Genomic DNA, 16,252 nt, shown 5'->3' with positions numbered 1-16,252 from the left:
ATGCCAGCTGAGGATCTGGCCCTATGCTATTTTCACTGCTGCCTTTAAGATTATGCCCAGGGATTAAATTTATCCAATTGGATAAAAATCAGAACTGACCTGAACATTTGCCCCAATGTGAACTGAACCTAAAGAGAGAGTTCTGAGGCTCAAAAACATTAATTAAAATTTTAATTAAAAAAATTCTTAGGTGCCTCTGCACTTGCTGATTTCAGCCAAAAAAAAAGAAAAAAGAAAAGAAAAGAGAACACACTCTTCATCCATTTGTCTCCATGCCCTTCTACAAAGATAGCTAAGCACTATTATTCCAGACCACGAAATAGAGGTGAAGTGACTTGCCAAAGGTCACACAGTAAGTCAGTGGCAGAGTCTACTGGATTCTACTCTGGAACCTAATCCTCTGGCCCAGACGGCCTACCTGAGTTATCCCTCTACAGTGAAAAAGGGCGATAGTGCTAGCCATCCCCACAGGCTCCATCCATCCCCATACACCCCCCCGCCTAGTCATTCCCATGAGCTCTATCCATCCTCATACACCCCCTTACCCAGCCACCCCCATGAGCTCTATCCACCCCCGTACACACCCCCACCTAGCCATCCAGCAGTCATCACTTAGAATCTCCTCAGCACTTAAGACCTGCTTTTCTAATGGGCCTGTCATTTTACACTAAGACGGTATTTTACTTTGCCATTCGGTCAGTACTGCGTCTGCAGAAACCCCAAGTACTCTACAAACAAGCACCCTCAGCAGGTAAACTCTGTGATAACGGGGCTGGGTGTTCAATGCTCTCTCCAGAAAGAGCAGAGAGATGGACGCAGAACTCTTTATCTTAACCCCTAAGGCACTGCCCCCTCCTTTTCCCGCCTTCCCTGAAACGTGTGCCTCCATCCCCGGTATGAATGTGACTGGCACATGCTGTGACTCTGGAATGCAATTGATCCCAGACAACCAGCTGGAGGGTCAGTGCTTTCCCAGATCCTCGTGCAGCCCTGCAGCGCCACACTGCACACTCCACCAGTTGGTTTGGGCAGAAGGTTATTCTCTCCGGGGCATTTATAATCAATGTACCATGCACTAATAGATGCCTCCTCTATTGTTTGACCATGTGCCCGGATTGGCTGAACGAGTGTGGGAAACATCAACAAGCCTGAGACTCACATATCAGCTTGGCCATTCTGGGTATAAATAGAGGCTGTCACACAGCCTTGTGCTCAGCACAGGAATCCCTGATCCACAGATCTGTGGCCCTAACTGGCAAGGATAAGAATGGCTCCCAGCAACAGCTTCATGGCCCATGTGGAGGAGAAACTGCTGCCAAAAGAGAAGAATAAAGTAAGTTAAACAATGGACAGGGCTCGAAAGTGTGTGTTAGGTTATATTCAGTGGGACTCCTAATGCATCTGAAACTTCAGAGTCAGTTGGGTGTTTACCTAACTGATTTTATACAGGAACATCGGAGAGAGATAATAGATCAGTGAAAATAAGAATAAAGAGATAGATTAGTGATGGAGTAAAAAAAAAGATTTAAAGAACGAGAACAAAGATTGGTGTAAAGATAGCAGATGGACATATAGAGGTAAAAGAGGAAGATAGATGGACGGACAGACAAACACGGCAGGACCATAGACTTCCTACTGAGTAGAAATTTGTCCTAATGTACGCGGATGGAAATCAATGGAGATTATGTAAATAAATTGGATCCACCCATATCCCTAACAACCTGGCCCTTCTCTTGTACAGCTGAGGAAGCCGGTGGTGGAGAAAATGCGCCGGGACCGGATTAACAGCAGCATCGAGCAGCTGAAACTCCTGCTGGAGAAGGAGTTCCAGAGACACCAGCCCAACTCCAAGCTGGAGAAAGCCGACATCCTGGAAGTGGCCGTCGGCTACCTGAAACAGCAGAGCCAGCTGCAGGCACAAAGTGAGTATGCAGCATGCTTTATCACTCACTCACAGATGCTGCTTCCCTGAAGGCCCACTCCTACAAGTCTTTGCTCACACAAGTAGATCTTACTCCTGCAGGAGTCAATGGGACCATTTGCATAAGGACTATCCACATGAGCAAGGATTTGTGGGAGGTGGCCCCTCGTGTTGATCCCTTCAGATGTATTTACACTACTCAGAGTTTGGACAGACCATTAACAGGTTGATTTTCTCCCATTTATTTTCCAGTGGTCAGTCAGAAGAGCCCAGAACAGGATTTTAACACTGGTTACCTGCAGTGCCTGAAGGAAGCTCTGCATTTCCTCTCCTACTGTGAGCCTAAGAAGGAAGCTCAGACCCAGCTGATCAAGCATTTCTGCAAAGCTCAGACAATCCCAGACAACCTGTGCTCACCGCCCATGCATAGCCCACCTTCATTGCCATGTCTGGTACCCAGGAAGCATCCTTCCCAGAACATCCCTGTGGCTGTTGCTGCCATCTGGAGACCATGGTAGACTGGACATTTGTGTGTGTGTGTGTGTGTGTGCTGCAAAACCAAAGGGATCTTTGATTTAAGGTCCCTCTTTAAAGTAGGAAACTTTGATTTCCAGGAGGGGGGTTTATTATTTGTCATGAGAAATGGTCTCTGCAGTAGTGAAGGATGGTGTCTGTATCTTGCAGCAAACATGCTGCCCTTATGGGTGGCTCCTAGCTGAATAGAGGGCCAAGCCCTTTGGCACTTTACAGAGCAAAGCTCCCATTGGCTTCCATCAGAGTTTAGCTCAATAAGGTCCTCTCTCCAATGCCCTCTGAAGTCAATGGGACTCTTCATGGATTTCTATGGGCATTGATTCAGGAGCTGCGTTGGCCCTATATTAGGCATTGCCCTTCAGACAGGAGAGGCATTTGAGGATGTAATTTGTATCATAAAGAGAGTCTAGCCTTTACTTTTTGAGTGAAAGATTTGATTCAGAAATACTGATGCTTCTGAAGTTCCTATACTATTTTAGTATAACCTCTTGTGCAAAGTTATTATGATAACGAATGACTGTAGGAGAAATTCTCTTAAAATGCAGCATGGGTTAATCTCAGTTGAGGGATAATTGATGCCTTTTGTAAAGGAAGTACCTGCTGTGTATCTTAAATAGTGGGATGGGAGGTGGGAAATGTGTACTCTACAGTCATTGACTGAATGTGCTGATGAGCTTAACATGCTTTTATAAAGTTGCCACGTGTTCATCATATGTGATGTTGAAAGTGACATTGGTTCCATCCCTGTAAATGTCAATAAAATGTTTTTTTTATTCATTGATCTTTTGTTTGAAGTCATTAAAACATAGAATTTTATTGGACAATGTGTGGGGAACATCAGGACTTGAAGTGTGTGGGGTGGGAGGAGAGTCGCAAGGGATCCTGGGAGATCGAGCAAACACATTTTTTCAGAATCAAGCCAGATTGCTTAGGGCCGGGGTGCTCTTTATGAACACGGCTGCTCTCAGATTACAACGGACCACCCCCCTTTTTAAGTCTATATACAGAATTAAGCTATGTGGGGATGTTGCTGTTTGTAAATGCTGCAAACCCTAACTCTAGTGTGAACACTCATGCAAGCAGCTACATAGATTTCAGTTGGAAGAGAATCAGGATTTGGCCGAAAAAGATAAACGAAAAAGCCTCCAAAAATAAAAGTCACAAAGGCCTAATGTGTATTAAAGGTGAACAGAAATGCTATAGACAGATGTGTAAGATTCCTTAACAAACCACGCATAGACTTCAAAAATAAAACATCATGAAAAATTTTGCTGCCCTCCCCCACCAACCCTGTTAATTTATCTGTCAAGCCCTGAGTTCAGAGTGCTATGCTTCCATGCTACCCACCCCTGCAGCACAAGGAAAACACCTTATAAACTATGAAGAATTCAGCTCCTTGCCCTGCTTTAGGGTCTAAACCTGCTCCCATTAAAGTCACTGGCAAAATTCCCATTTCCTTTAATAGGAGAAAATTCCGGGGTCACTTGGTGTTTTGATGTTAGCAACTCCTGTTCACAGAAACCTGATTAGTGGAACGCTGGTCCTCACAGGTAACACAAAGCTTCTCCTTCCTCCTTTAAAAGGAAAATTGCAAGTCTATATAATCTGGTAAGGATTTCCTTTTCCAGATTATTTTCTCTTGTTTTCTAAAAGCACTTCACTCTCCTCTTTAAGGAATCCAAGTAAGGCTCAGAAATTCAGCGTTGTTAGTCCAGGAAGATCAAGCACAGTGCTGGGAATCAAGAGATTTTGGTACTACTCCCTGCTTTACCACTGATTTGCTGAGTGACCTCAGGCGAGTCACTTCACCTCTGTGCCTCAGTTTCCCTATCTGTAGACCTGGGATGATAATGTTGTCCCACCCTTTCTAAAGCACTTTGCGATCTCTGAATGACAATTGCTATATGAATGCTAGATGTTATTAGGTATTAACCATACACTTTTAACTTGGGCTTGTTTGCCTCAAGGAAATAGTGCCACACTCCAGCAAGCTTTAAAATATTTAACACAAACCCTATTAGTTGAGATCCAAAAATATGACAGTGACAACATGTCCCCTTTGATCCCTCCCCCCACCCAACATAGAAAACAAATCCTGTGTGCCCTCCTAAATGAGGGGTTACAAAAGCCTGAAAACCCCACCACACCAATTGGGTGACCCAAGCTAAACAAATCCAGGGTTCTAGGATTCTTGTGAACCACAGATGTGGGTGCAGTAGCCACATTACCTAGGTGCTGCCCCAGCCATGTCTGTTCCCGAGAGCAGGCAGAGGATTAAAATTGACAGGTGCTTTGCTTTAGAAGAGAAGGCTTGTCAATTTCACTCCCTGGGAGTTGGAAAAGAAGCACGAAGGCAGCATTCTATTCTGTACTAGTCTCTAGAGGTTCCTGTACCACCTCATCACTGTAGCATATGTGGCTGTGTATTAAGTGACATGGCTAACATCTGCTACCTGTTTTCTCTCTCATCTGCGCTCTAAAGCGCTGGATGGGGTGGAAATGGGTCTGTAGTGAGGTGTTTTGTTTGGGCGGGGGGGGGGGGGGTTGAAGGTTTGAGGATCCCCATGCTGCTCTGTGTCTTTCTTAGAGATGACAGGTCAGAGAAGTGAAAGGTGGGGAGGCTTGTGATGGTCTTTTGTGCCTGCAGGAGTTTGTGCCAGAGTCTCAGAGCAGCCCCTGAGAAAGCTCCATCTTTCTAACCCTTGTGTTAGAAAGTTCTGCTGTGCCTGAGCAGAAGCAGCGTTGTCCACCACAGTCATAGGCACTACCCTGGCTTTGAGAGACATGGGGTGGGGGGGGGGGGTGAATTCTGATTTGCCACAGACTTCCCGAATGACCTTGGGCAAGTCACTTAGTCTCTGTCTCAGTTCCATCTATAAAATCAGTTAATAGCACCTACCTGACTCCCCTGGGTGTGCGGAGGATAAGATACATTATAAATCGTGAGGTGCTCAAATAGTGCAGCAGTGGCGGGGCGGGGAGGGGGGAAGATAGGTACCTTAGAAGAACTTTTATGTCCATCCTCCACTCAGCCATCAGGGACAGAGATTAGGGAAGGCTAGGGAAAATGAAGGAAGACAGATGGAGGAGATTTGAGGATGGGAGGGAGAAGCCGCCCTAAGCATGACTTTATTGGGTAACACAAAGCCAGCCTTGAGCACCTTCCACACTCACTCTCTCACAAAAATGTTTTATAGAATTTCTCATGGGTCCAGCCACCTTGTGGGCAGGATGGCACTGTAGCACCCTGCCTCAGTTTTCCCCTCACCTGGGTTTTGATGTAACAAAAGTCCAAACAAACAAGAGTTCTTCCACCCCACTTGGGCTAGTCGTTAACCCACTCCCAGGCCTTCCAGCCTGGGGTCTTTTCCCTGCAGGAGCCTCTCTGCCACTCTCTTGCAGCCTGCAACTTTGTGTTCCACCTCCCAAAGTCAATCTCAAGGATGGTGACATAGGGGCAAACCCTCTTCAGGTGTCCCTGCTGCCCACAGGCATAGTATACCATCTCTAGGCTCCGTATCTGTGGCTACGGATGTTTTCTTTTGCAGGATCCCCAGTAGGTGCTGCTGCTGTTGCTACTCCTCCAAGACTGCCAGACGTCTTTGCAGATACAACAGTGCCTCCTGCTGCCTCTAAATTCCCCAGGAGAACTTCCTGGATTGGCTTGTGCCATCTGTCCACTTCTAAAAACGGGAACAGGAACCGCAGTAGTTACTGCTGACACCACATACACCCATTTTAACCACTGCTGCTCTTTGGCTTCCTCTCCTCCATCCTCCGCTCTAAGTAAAGGGGATTCACAGGACAAATCCTGCTGATTGAACCAGCGTTAGAGGTCATCACCCACTGAGCATCCCCTTATGGCGTAGGGTGTCTCTAGAACAATACAGTATCAGTTCCCCCTTCTCAGGGCATCTCAAAGAACCCTGCAGCCTGGTTTGGCTGCTGCAGTGACTTGGCCCTCTGGCTAAGTCATTTAACAGAAGTCCTCCCCATCTAGGATATACCTGCCAATGCCAAACCAACAAACACAAAAACCCACAGCATCTACATCCCGGCCTGAAGATGGACCCACCAGTCCGCCTGTCCTGAGGATCTGGTCTGTCTTCTACACTTTTACTAAGCACTGGCAGCAACTCCCAGCACTTCCTTCCTGCACTCTTCCTTCTTCCCTGCAGAGAGAGTCCCTCTGCTTCTCTAGGCCTTCTTATCTTTGTTTCTCTAGAGCCAGCCACCCAGTGACACAGCTAAACAGCATTTTCTACAGTCACTTTCAAACCCCATCCCTTACCCCTCACATGTAAGACTTGCCACTCCTCCAGAGAAATTCCACTCCCTAGCAAGCTCAGCAGGGGATGTTGAGGTTTTACTTTCCCTGTCTACAATTCCCAAGGAAATTAAATCTGCACATAACTGTCAAAAATGCTAGTTTACAATATTATTTCTAAAAGTTACTGTTGGCTCCTGTCCTGTGGTACATTTATGAGGGTCTATGGTAGGGAATCATCTTGCATTGAGAATGGATGATTAGATGACCCACCACTGGCTGAGCTCCCCTGTAATTCCATGAAAGAGATGTACTTGAAAAGCTTAATTTCTACTGAAATTGTTTGTCTTTAAAAAACCCAGGGCTAACTGAGCACACCTGGTTTTCTCAGATGGTCTCCCAGCCAAGCACTAGCCAGAATCAATCCTGCCAAAAACAACGCTGATTGGCCAGTCACCACCTAGCTTTGGCAAGGAATCCGCAATAAGGTTGTTACTTTTTTTGTTCCTTTCCATAAATGTAACCAGCCAATAGAAGAATCTTTTGCATTTCCTCAGTGTGCTTACATGAACCCTTCATGTTATTCTTTTACTATGAACACAGGAGCTGGCTGCAGTAATTCAATACATTTCAGCTTTTCCCCCCTGGTTTTGTGATTCATTGAAGGCTGATCCGGATTTGTGTGACTAGATTAATTATTCATAAGTATTCACCAAACAATTCAAATTGAAGACTCTTCAAACTGTAATGACGCAGAGAGATCACTGAGTGAGCACTTGGAAGACCTGAGTTCTGTTCCTGGCTCATCCACTGGCCTGCTATGTGAGAATGAGAAAGTCACTCTCTGTGCCTCAGTTACCCCATCTGTAAAATTATTATTATTATTTATTTGGACTGCAGTAGCACCTCGGAGCCCCAGACTTGGACAATGGAGATAATTATACATACCCACTCCAAATCTACGATAAAAAAACTGCTATATAAGAGCTAGAGATTATCATTATTTAGCTAGTTGATTGCAAACTATTCCCTGTGGCTATTCACTGTTTGTAGTATTTGATTGTTCATAAGGCATATTTTCTGCTTCCAGATTGGCTGAATGAAACTTTTTTAACATGAGAATGGTGACTAATGAATGCCACGTTTCAGGGAAAATATGAAAATGTTGCAAACATTTTTATAATTGCTGGAAGTCACATATATGACAAGTAGGGTGACCCCCTTTCCCAAATATCAGACAATCAGATTCATGTATGTGCTCTCTCTTTTTTTTTTTTTTTTAAATCAGTCAACCAACTCTAATGAATGAAAATTACAAATGAAGACTAGGGACATATATTCCTTCTAGTTAGATCAGAATTACCCATGCCAACTTCCATCCAAACTGTACTCAATACAGACAAGGACTAGAATCACCTACATTTCTCTTAGCTATTATACATTTACTTAGGGCTTGTCTATACTACCCGCAGGATCGGCAGGCAGCGATCGATCCAGCAGGGGTAGACCCAATAAATGGACCATTGATTGCTCTCCTGTCAACTCTGGTACTCCACCAGAACGAGAAGCGCAAGCGGAGTCGATGGGAGAGCATCAGCGGTCAACTTACCGCAGTGAAGACACTGTGGTAAGTAGATCTAATTACGTCAACTTCAGCTACGCTATTCACGTAGCTGAAGTTGCGTATCTTAGATCGACCCCGTGCGGTAGTGTAGACAAGCCCTTAGAGTAAACTGCTATTATGTGTATAACTATCTTATACAGCTAACATACATCTACTTGGAGTAAACTGCGCCACAGAACCTTGCTAAAAATCACACCGAGCAACATCACACATTGATTGAGTTTAAACTGATGAAGTCAGACAGAAAAACAGAAAAGAAAAACTCTGAAAACAACAAGAGTTTAGGGACCGCTGGGTCTGACCTCGCTTGCGCTGGTTTAAATCAGGAACAAGTCAGAAAAATTACACCTGTGAAAAACTGGTGTGAGATCAGAATCAAGCCCGTAAGACAGGCATCTCCTTCCACTCATCCTGGTATAAATCAGGAAGAGCGCCGCCTGCATTTCCACTGCCGGGGTTGTACCTGCTCTGTGGATAAAGAGAGAAGTTCATTCTTCTGGGCTGTGCATCCAGCATCACACTCACATAACCCTCTTTTGCATTTTATGCTACTTCCTGACTTCATGTCACCCTGTTTCATGAAAGGTATCGATATTGCGTGTGTTTTAAAAGAACAATTATCTTTTTCTGTACCTTAGATATCTTAAAATCGAGCTGACAATCCATCCTCAAGCCTCCTATTTAGTGTCAAAGAGCATAACATTCCCAAGTTTTAAAAGGGCCTGGATAATACTGATCGATCAATGTGCTCCTTGGGAAAATAGCTCTCCAGATGGTCTATTGGGACAGGAATTGCTAGTAATCACAATGCGGAGTCAAAGAGCGTCACTAATGGGGGCTGTTGTGAGGCACGCTTCTTTTGTGATCCCCTTGAATGTCATAAATAGGGAAGAAAGTGTGGGAAACTCTGAGAAACTCAGGCCCACACTCTGAGGTTAATAGGGTCTTTGTCGGAAGAGTATCCCTGGGCTTTAGGATCAGCATAATAAACATCCTGCTCCCCAAGGGCAGGAGAGTGCTGAGAAAGGGGACAGTCACCCAGGATGAGATGGGAGTTTAAAAAAAAACAAACACAAAAACCCCACCCCTGTATGCATTTGATCGTTATGATTGATCAAATGTTGTGGGCCTGATTCTCATCTACACTAAGGCCTGGCCTTACAGCAGGTGGGGGGTCACATGGCCATAGTGTACAGGAGACTCAGGCTTTGTGACGTCACTGATTTCTGGTGCCAATTTTTAATCAATACAAAATAATGAACGTAACTAGATAGATCAGCCCCTCTATTCTCCTAGGTGATTCTTATAACAGTTTTGAAGCTGTCCTATATTCACAGTGCTGCTATTGACTGTTAACGTGATTCATGATTGAACAAGGCCACTGAGAAAATGAACGTCTCAGGTGCAATGGCTTAAGGGCTCAGCTGCAGTCCATCTCTCAAGATCTGGTCCATATTTCACAGCAATGAAATATTACAGGCAGCATTATAATGAAGAGAGTGCATTACATGCCCCCAATAGCAACTATATGGCTGAAACAAGACAATCACTACGCTCTTGAATGAACTCTCAGAAAAAATGATAAAAAAAAAAAAAGAAGACAAAAACACCGTATCACCTGTGGGTGAACCCTTCTCAGTGATCACTCTGTATCTGACTTCAGTCCTCATCCTCAAAGGAAACTTGCACAACACCTTCAAAAGATGAGCCTGGGAGCTTAAATTAATAACTTTGCTAGACATTAAAATCACGGACTGTTTAGAGATACTGGATTTACGGTTTATTACAACAATCCATAACTCACTAACCACCCCTCCCAGCTTTTTCCCTCCTCCTTCTCTCCTCCCTGTGACTGGAGAGGTATTAATGGCCACTTCACCTAGAATTGGTCCCTTGAAATGTGTGTTAACCACTTATGCTAAACAATCTGTTCTACCTTGTATTTAGCTATGACACTCTGAGTACCTTTCCCAGACCTGAGGAAGAGCTCTGTGTAAGCTCAAAAGCTGGTCCAATAAAACATATTACCTCACCCACCTTGTCTATCTAATATCTTGGGATCAACACGGCTACACCACCGCTTCATACAAAGAAGAGGGTAATTATTAGACCACTGCAGTTAGCAGATCTATAAAAATTGGAATTACCTGATCAGTACAATCTAGATTCAAGTGTCTTTTGTGCATGTTGTGATTTGTTTCTTTCAATCTATCATTCCATTAACAATGGGGGAGGGAGAGCGGGGGGGAGGGGGGGACTTATAACCATTTTTGTGAGTCTCACACAAAACAACATTCTCTGCTTCCCCTGCAGTTACTGCTAGTTGAAAGCCACAAACCCCTCCCACAATGGGTTGGAGATTGGAGCACGAGCTTGTTTTTAACAGGACAAACTGCTACAGAAACTGAACTTTCAGCTTCCCTTTAAAAAGCAAAACTAAACAAAAAATAGCCATGTTTGTCAGATGGAAACAAGACAAACATTTTAGTTACTAACCTTTTATTAAAGATAAATAGATTGTTGACAATAGAAATTATTTTCTTCCAGAAGGGCAAATATTTTAGATGTCCATGAAAGCTTATGCCCAAATAAATTTGTTAGTCTCTAAGGTGCCACAAGGACTCCTCATTGTTTTTGCTGATACAGACTAACAGGGCTACCACTCTGAAACCAATAGACCAGGTGTTCTTCATTCAAATGGACTCCTAAAATGTGTTGCAGAGTTAAAGAAAATGAGACAATGACGTTACATTGGATAAACTAAAAAAAGTGGTGTAAAGGACATTAGATAGATAAGATAGATAGAGGCAGACAAATTTATCCCTGGGGTAACTTCATTGATGGCAATACCACAGGGAAGAATTTGACCTAGTGAATAGACTACTTACATAAAGATATGTTGATGCACAAAGATGCTTTGCAGGTGCTCAAATGTAACAGTGAATATTTGGGAGGAGAGGAGAGGCTGACTCCAGCTAAAGTACAGTAGCATCCCATTCTAATCACTTGATGCTCTGATTTCCACCATATTCGGAGGTGAAAATGATTATATAGTCAATGTTTGTCTTCCTTGTGGAAATAAATGCAATATACATTACATACGAATCTACTTATATGGCAGCCTTAAATTAGGGATTTTATTAATCTCAGATTACCATGTGAGGAAATATTAATTCACAAATATTCACTTACCATAAAGTATTTAGACCTGCATAATACATTCAAAGTAAACACGAAAGGAATGGCTCATTTCTTTGATTTGTGAATAGGTGTGGGGGGGAGGCGGGAAGCAGGGGGGTTGGTGCTAGAGCTCTGGTCTTTTCCAACTGATGACAGAGAGAGAGAGGGAAGCTGGAGTTTGTAACCCCAGAGGCTTGCTGTTTTGTGCGTGCAATGCAAGGCAGCCTGCCTGGTTCACCATTCACCTCAGATGGTGTGAGTCTGGAATTTTGAGAGTTTCCCACACATCGCTCCATTCACAGTGTTAAACTGTCAACAATAGAAGTGTGCCTCTGCGGGTCCTGAGCGGAAAGCTAATGCCTTCTATACCATCTGGCCAGCACTCGGAGAAAGGGATAATGCTTTAATCAATGAGGGCTGGTACAGCCCTTTGCGTTCCCGGGCATTGTGCTAGGGAGAGGATGGCATTATTTAAAACCACTCATTTCATATTTCCAGAACTGAAAATTGGATCAAAAGCCTCCCTGGCCGAAGGAAACCTCCCACCTCACGGTGTCCTTCTGTTGCTGAAAACACATCCCCTCTCATCCAGCGTGTGGCATGACTTACTGTCCAATGCATCTGGACACAGAGCTTTGCATAATATTTTCACTGTGAGCTACAACAATGATCAAAGTGTTGTGGTCTTGTATTGCTAATATAAAATTAAATAATAATAATAATAATAATTCAAAATGAATTCAAAGTGACCTAGAGGCAGACTTTTAATCGGACTTTTAATGGGACTTGTGTTGCCGAGTCACCCACGTGCTTTGAAAAACAATAAAAAAATAATAATGAATAAGCTATTAACATATAACATGCCCTGGTGTAGCTGAACTATGGAACTCATTGTCACATGAAGTCATAGAGTTAACTACTACAGCAACTGAATCATAAAAACAGCTAGATAACATTATGACAAAATTTTATGACCAGTAAAATAAACTTTTCAGGATTTCAAAATTTAACAAGATTCGCCCTTTCAACAACTCTGTGTGTGTTATTATTTACATGCAGCCATACGTGATACCATTGTTAGCCCCATTTTTCATATGGGGAAACTGAGGTATGGAGAGGTCATACAGTGAGCTTAGAGAAAAAGGTTTATTTAATTTTTCTCTGCATTTTAAAAGTTGACAAAGTGTTAGATGAGGCTTTCATTAACATCTTTGTAACAATGGGGAAACTGAGGCATGTAGAAAATCAGGTCCCTAATCTGTGAACAGCAGAGCTGAAGAGCTGGGTTCTGTGAGAGGAAGCCTGGCTTAAGGAATAGAGTACTGGACTGCGACTCAGGAGATCTGTATTCTATTCCTGTCTTGGCCACTGACACACTGGATGATCTTAGACTCAGACTTTAAGGCCAGGAGGGACCATCCTGATCATCTAGTCTGACCACATCATAGGCCACAGAATCTCATCTGCCCTGTAGTAGGCCCATCACCTCTGTCTAAGTTACTGAAGTCCTCAAATCTTGATCTAAGGGTTTCATGTTACAGAGAATCCCCCATTTACTCTAGTTGAGGGGGGAAAAAAAAAAAACCCCAACAACCCACAAGTGACCCATGCCCCACACCACAGACGAAGGCAAAGTCACTTCCCCCCTCTGCACCTCAGTTTCCCCATCTGTAAAATGGGGATAGTGATACTGTGAGCGCTACTGCTGAAGAGCACTATATAAGTGCTAGATGTTATTATTTCTGTCTCTGGGTACTCTCTCAGGCCCCAGCTTCCAATTCTGGAATGTGTAGTGCCTGAGAGGACAAATTTGCACACACCAAACCCCACTGAAATGCTCCAATGCACCAAACCCCATTTTAGGTGCTCCAAGCAAACATGGCAGTTTGACCAGGCATGATAGAAAGAATTGGCACCTCTGTTAATACAAGATCTCACATACTTGCTCTGACACCACATGATTCTAGATTCCAACATCCTGGCTCATGTCAGCAGGTGACTGTGCCTCTGGCGTGGTAGACAACTAGAGAATGGAGCTTACTGACATCTCAGACCGTCCCACTCCACTTTAAATGGCATCTTAAACCTTTCCCCCCGAAAAGTGGTTTCTTTCTGTTACGATCCCCCATATTTCCTGTGTGCATGTTGTGTGACTTTGGGGGTGGTTGTACTTTAGGATTATACTATTCAATTGCAGTCCACCCTCTGAACCTATGTGTGTAGCGGTGTGTGTGTCTGATGTAGGACTGGACAGTCCCCTACGCTGAGGCAGGACTACGTATTATCTGGACCACCTCTGGCCTGCTTTTAAAAACCTCCACTGACGCAGATTCCACAAACTCCCAAGGCAGTTTGTTCCAGTGCTTAACTACCCTGACAATGAGGAAGTTTTCCCTAATTTCCAACCTAAACCTCCCTTGCTGTAATTTAAACCCATTGCTTCTTCTCCTGGCCTCGTTGGTTAAGAAGAACAATTTATCACCCACCTCTTTATAACAACCTTTTATGTCATTTTACGACTTGAAGGCTGTTAAGCAATGCTTTAAGCATTAAACAGTGAGGATTATGATTACATTGATGATATAAATTAAGAAAGAAACATGAATCTGGGTCTATGTTTTATTAATAGTCAAAATACTCATGAGTGCAGGGCCTGTGGTAAGGGAAAAAGTGACCAGAAAAGCATTGCTCTAAGTCAGTTTAATCACTGAGCCAGCGTCTTTGGAACAGGATCCAAGATTTCTGGCATCAGGTCAGATGATAAAAAAAACAAATATTACTTATTTCTTTAGAAAATCTTCTCATGGTCAGATGACTGCCCACCCCAGTGCTATTCTCACGCTTCCCTGTGGCAGATTTGACTGTGCCAAATATATCTAATGCATATGGGGTATATAACAGTCAAACATATTGAAAAAAATGGTGCTTGTATGTGAGAGAGACAGAGAGAGATTGGATTAGGAGTCAGGAAATCTTGCAGTATTATAGCCATTTTGCAGATAGGATAATTGAGGCCAAGTGTGGGTGAGGGAATGAGTTCCTTGGTGCCTCAGTTTCCCCATGTGTTAAGGAGGATATTCCCCTATTGCACATGGGGGCTGAGGCACAGCAGAGTGTTGTGAGGCTTAGTTCACGATTGTTTTTCTAAAGCTCTGAGATATCAAATGGAAGATGCCAGGGAAGGGCAAAACGACTCTTTATTATTATTGTTGTTGTTGGACAGATTTGCCAGACCATCATAGGAGGAATTGAGATTGCCCAGAAAAAAAGCAAAAAAAAAAAAAAAAAAAAAAAAATTAAGACTTTTAAAGAATGACAGAGGAAACAAAATGTCTATAAAAGATGGAGAGAAAAGCATTTTGAACTGTATCTTCCTTAAAAAGATCCCCTCCCCAAAAACATGTGTTTTCCCTTTTGATTTTGATCTCAGTTGCCTGAAAATTGACAAGCACTGTATTCATCTAAGCACGGTTTAATGTCAATGAAAATGTTTAGTCTCTCGAATTCTGGACTTTTCCCTTTACAGCTTCTTTTGGGCACAGGAAAGTAGGGGACATTTTCCCTTCCTGGGAGCTGTCTTCTGTGCTTAATTTCACCACAGCCTGGGAAAAGGCAGCATATTGAGATGTTGACGTTCTCAACATCAGGCACAAGTTTGATTATAATGACGGCGAACGCTTTCCCACGTTCTTATCCTGTCCTTCCAAGGCCAGTCCCTATTGTGTAACACGCTCCCCAGTCCACCTGCTCCGTTGGGAGCAGAGTATTATCCCCAGGCAATTCACAGTCAATTTACCATGCTGTAATAGATGCTTTCTCTATTGTCCTGATAAATGCATGGATTGGCTAGTGAGTGTGGGAAACTCAAAGAAGCTTAGGACCCAGACATTTGTATGCAGCTTATGGGTATAAATAGAAAAGCTTTCCAGCTCCTTTCTGCACTGGCTAAACAGCAAGATTGGAAGTGAAACCTGCACTTGAACGTTTGGGATAATGGCACCCAATACTTTCTCACTGGAAATCCTAACATCCAAAGAGAAAAACAGAGTAAGTATCCACAGCATATTGCAACATGCACTGACTAAAGGGCAAGTGGCTGATACAGGCTGAGCTGCTTACACAGAGAAGATGGGAAATGGATGGAAAAGAGAAATGTGTCACTAACTTTCTCTCCCCTCTTGTGTTACAGCTGAGGAAGCCGATTGTAGAGAAGCTGCGCCGGGACCGGATTAACAGCAGCATCGAGCAGCTGAAACTCCTGCTGGAGAAGGAGTTCCAGAGACACCAGCCCAACTCCAAGCTGGAGAAAGCCGACATCCTGGAGATGACTGTCAGCTACCTGAAATACAGTCAAAGTAAGTGCCTTCCCCTTTGCCTCTGAATAACTCCCCTGTGCTGCATTTATCCCTGGTCCAAACTCCAGCCTAGATGTCCCTATCTAAAACCCATCTCTGTCTTTTCTCTCTTCCCAGCTTTTGCATCCTCTTCTACAAGCCTGCAGCAGGATTACAGTGAAGGCTATTCCTGGTGCCTCAAAGAGGCTCTGCAGTTCTTGTCTCTCCATTCTGCGAACACGGAAACCCAGATGAAACTGCTGTGCCACTTCCAGAGGCCTCAAGTTACAGCCAAGGACTCAAATTCTCCAGCTTCATCCTCTGCAGCCCACCAAATGTCTGCAAAACAAGCAGCACTGAAACCCACCAGCAGCCTTTGGAGGCCCTGGTAG

The 16,252-nt window shown here is 43.8% G+C and overlaps 3 protein-coding genes across 3 annotated transcripts in view; 2 read left to right on the top strand and 1 right to left on the bottom strand.

The window, feature by feature from the left end:
* The window catches only part of LOC135893507 (transcription factor HES-5-like), a 31,450-nt gene extending 15,721 nt beyond the window's left edge, over positions 1-15,729 (bottom strand). Inside the window, exon 1 of the mRNA XM_065421341.1 lies at positions 15,692-15,729. The gene's annotated coding sequence lies outside the window, so the exon portion shown is untranslated. The remainder of the gene's footprint in view (positions 1-15,691) is intronic.
* Positions 1,268-2,439, top strand: LOC135893572 (transcription factor HES-5-like). Its single transcript, XM_065421420.1, has 3 exons — positions 1,268-1,333; positions 1,742-1,922; positions 2,174-2,439. The coding sequence occupies exons 1-3, from the start codon at positions 1,268-1,270 to the stop codon at positions 2,437-2,439; spliced, it is 513 nt and encodes a 170-aa protein (XP_065277492.1).
* Positions 15,520-16,252, top strand: HES5 (hes family bHLH transcription factor 5). Its single transcript, XM_065421342.1, has 3 exons — positions 15,520-15,573; positions 15,716-15,881; positions 15,999-16,252. The coding sequence occupies exons 1-3, from the start codon at positions 15,520-15,522 to the stop codon at positions 16,250-16,252; spliced, it is 474 nt and encodes a 157-aa protein (XP_065277414.1).

This window comes from Emys orbicularis, chromosome 22, assembly GCF_028017835.1.
Source record: "Emys orbicularis isolate rEmyOrb1 chromosome 22, rEmyOrb1.hap1, whole genome shotgun sequence".
NCBI lineage: Eukaryota > Metazoa > Chordata > Testudines > Emydidae > Emys > Emys orbicularis.
This window is presented reverse-complemented; position numbering and strand designations above follow the sequence as displayed.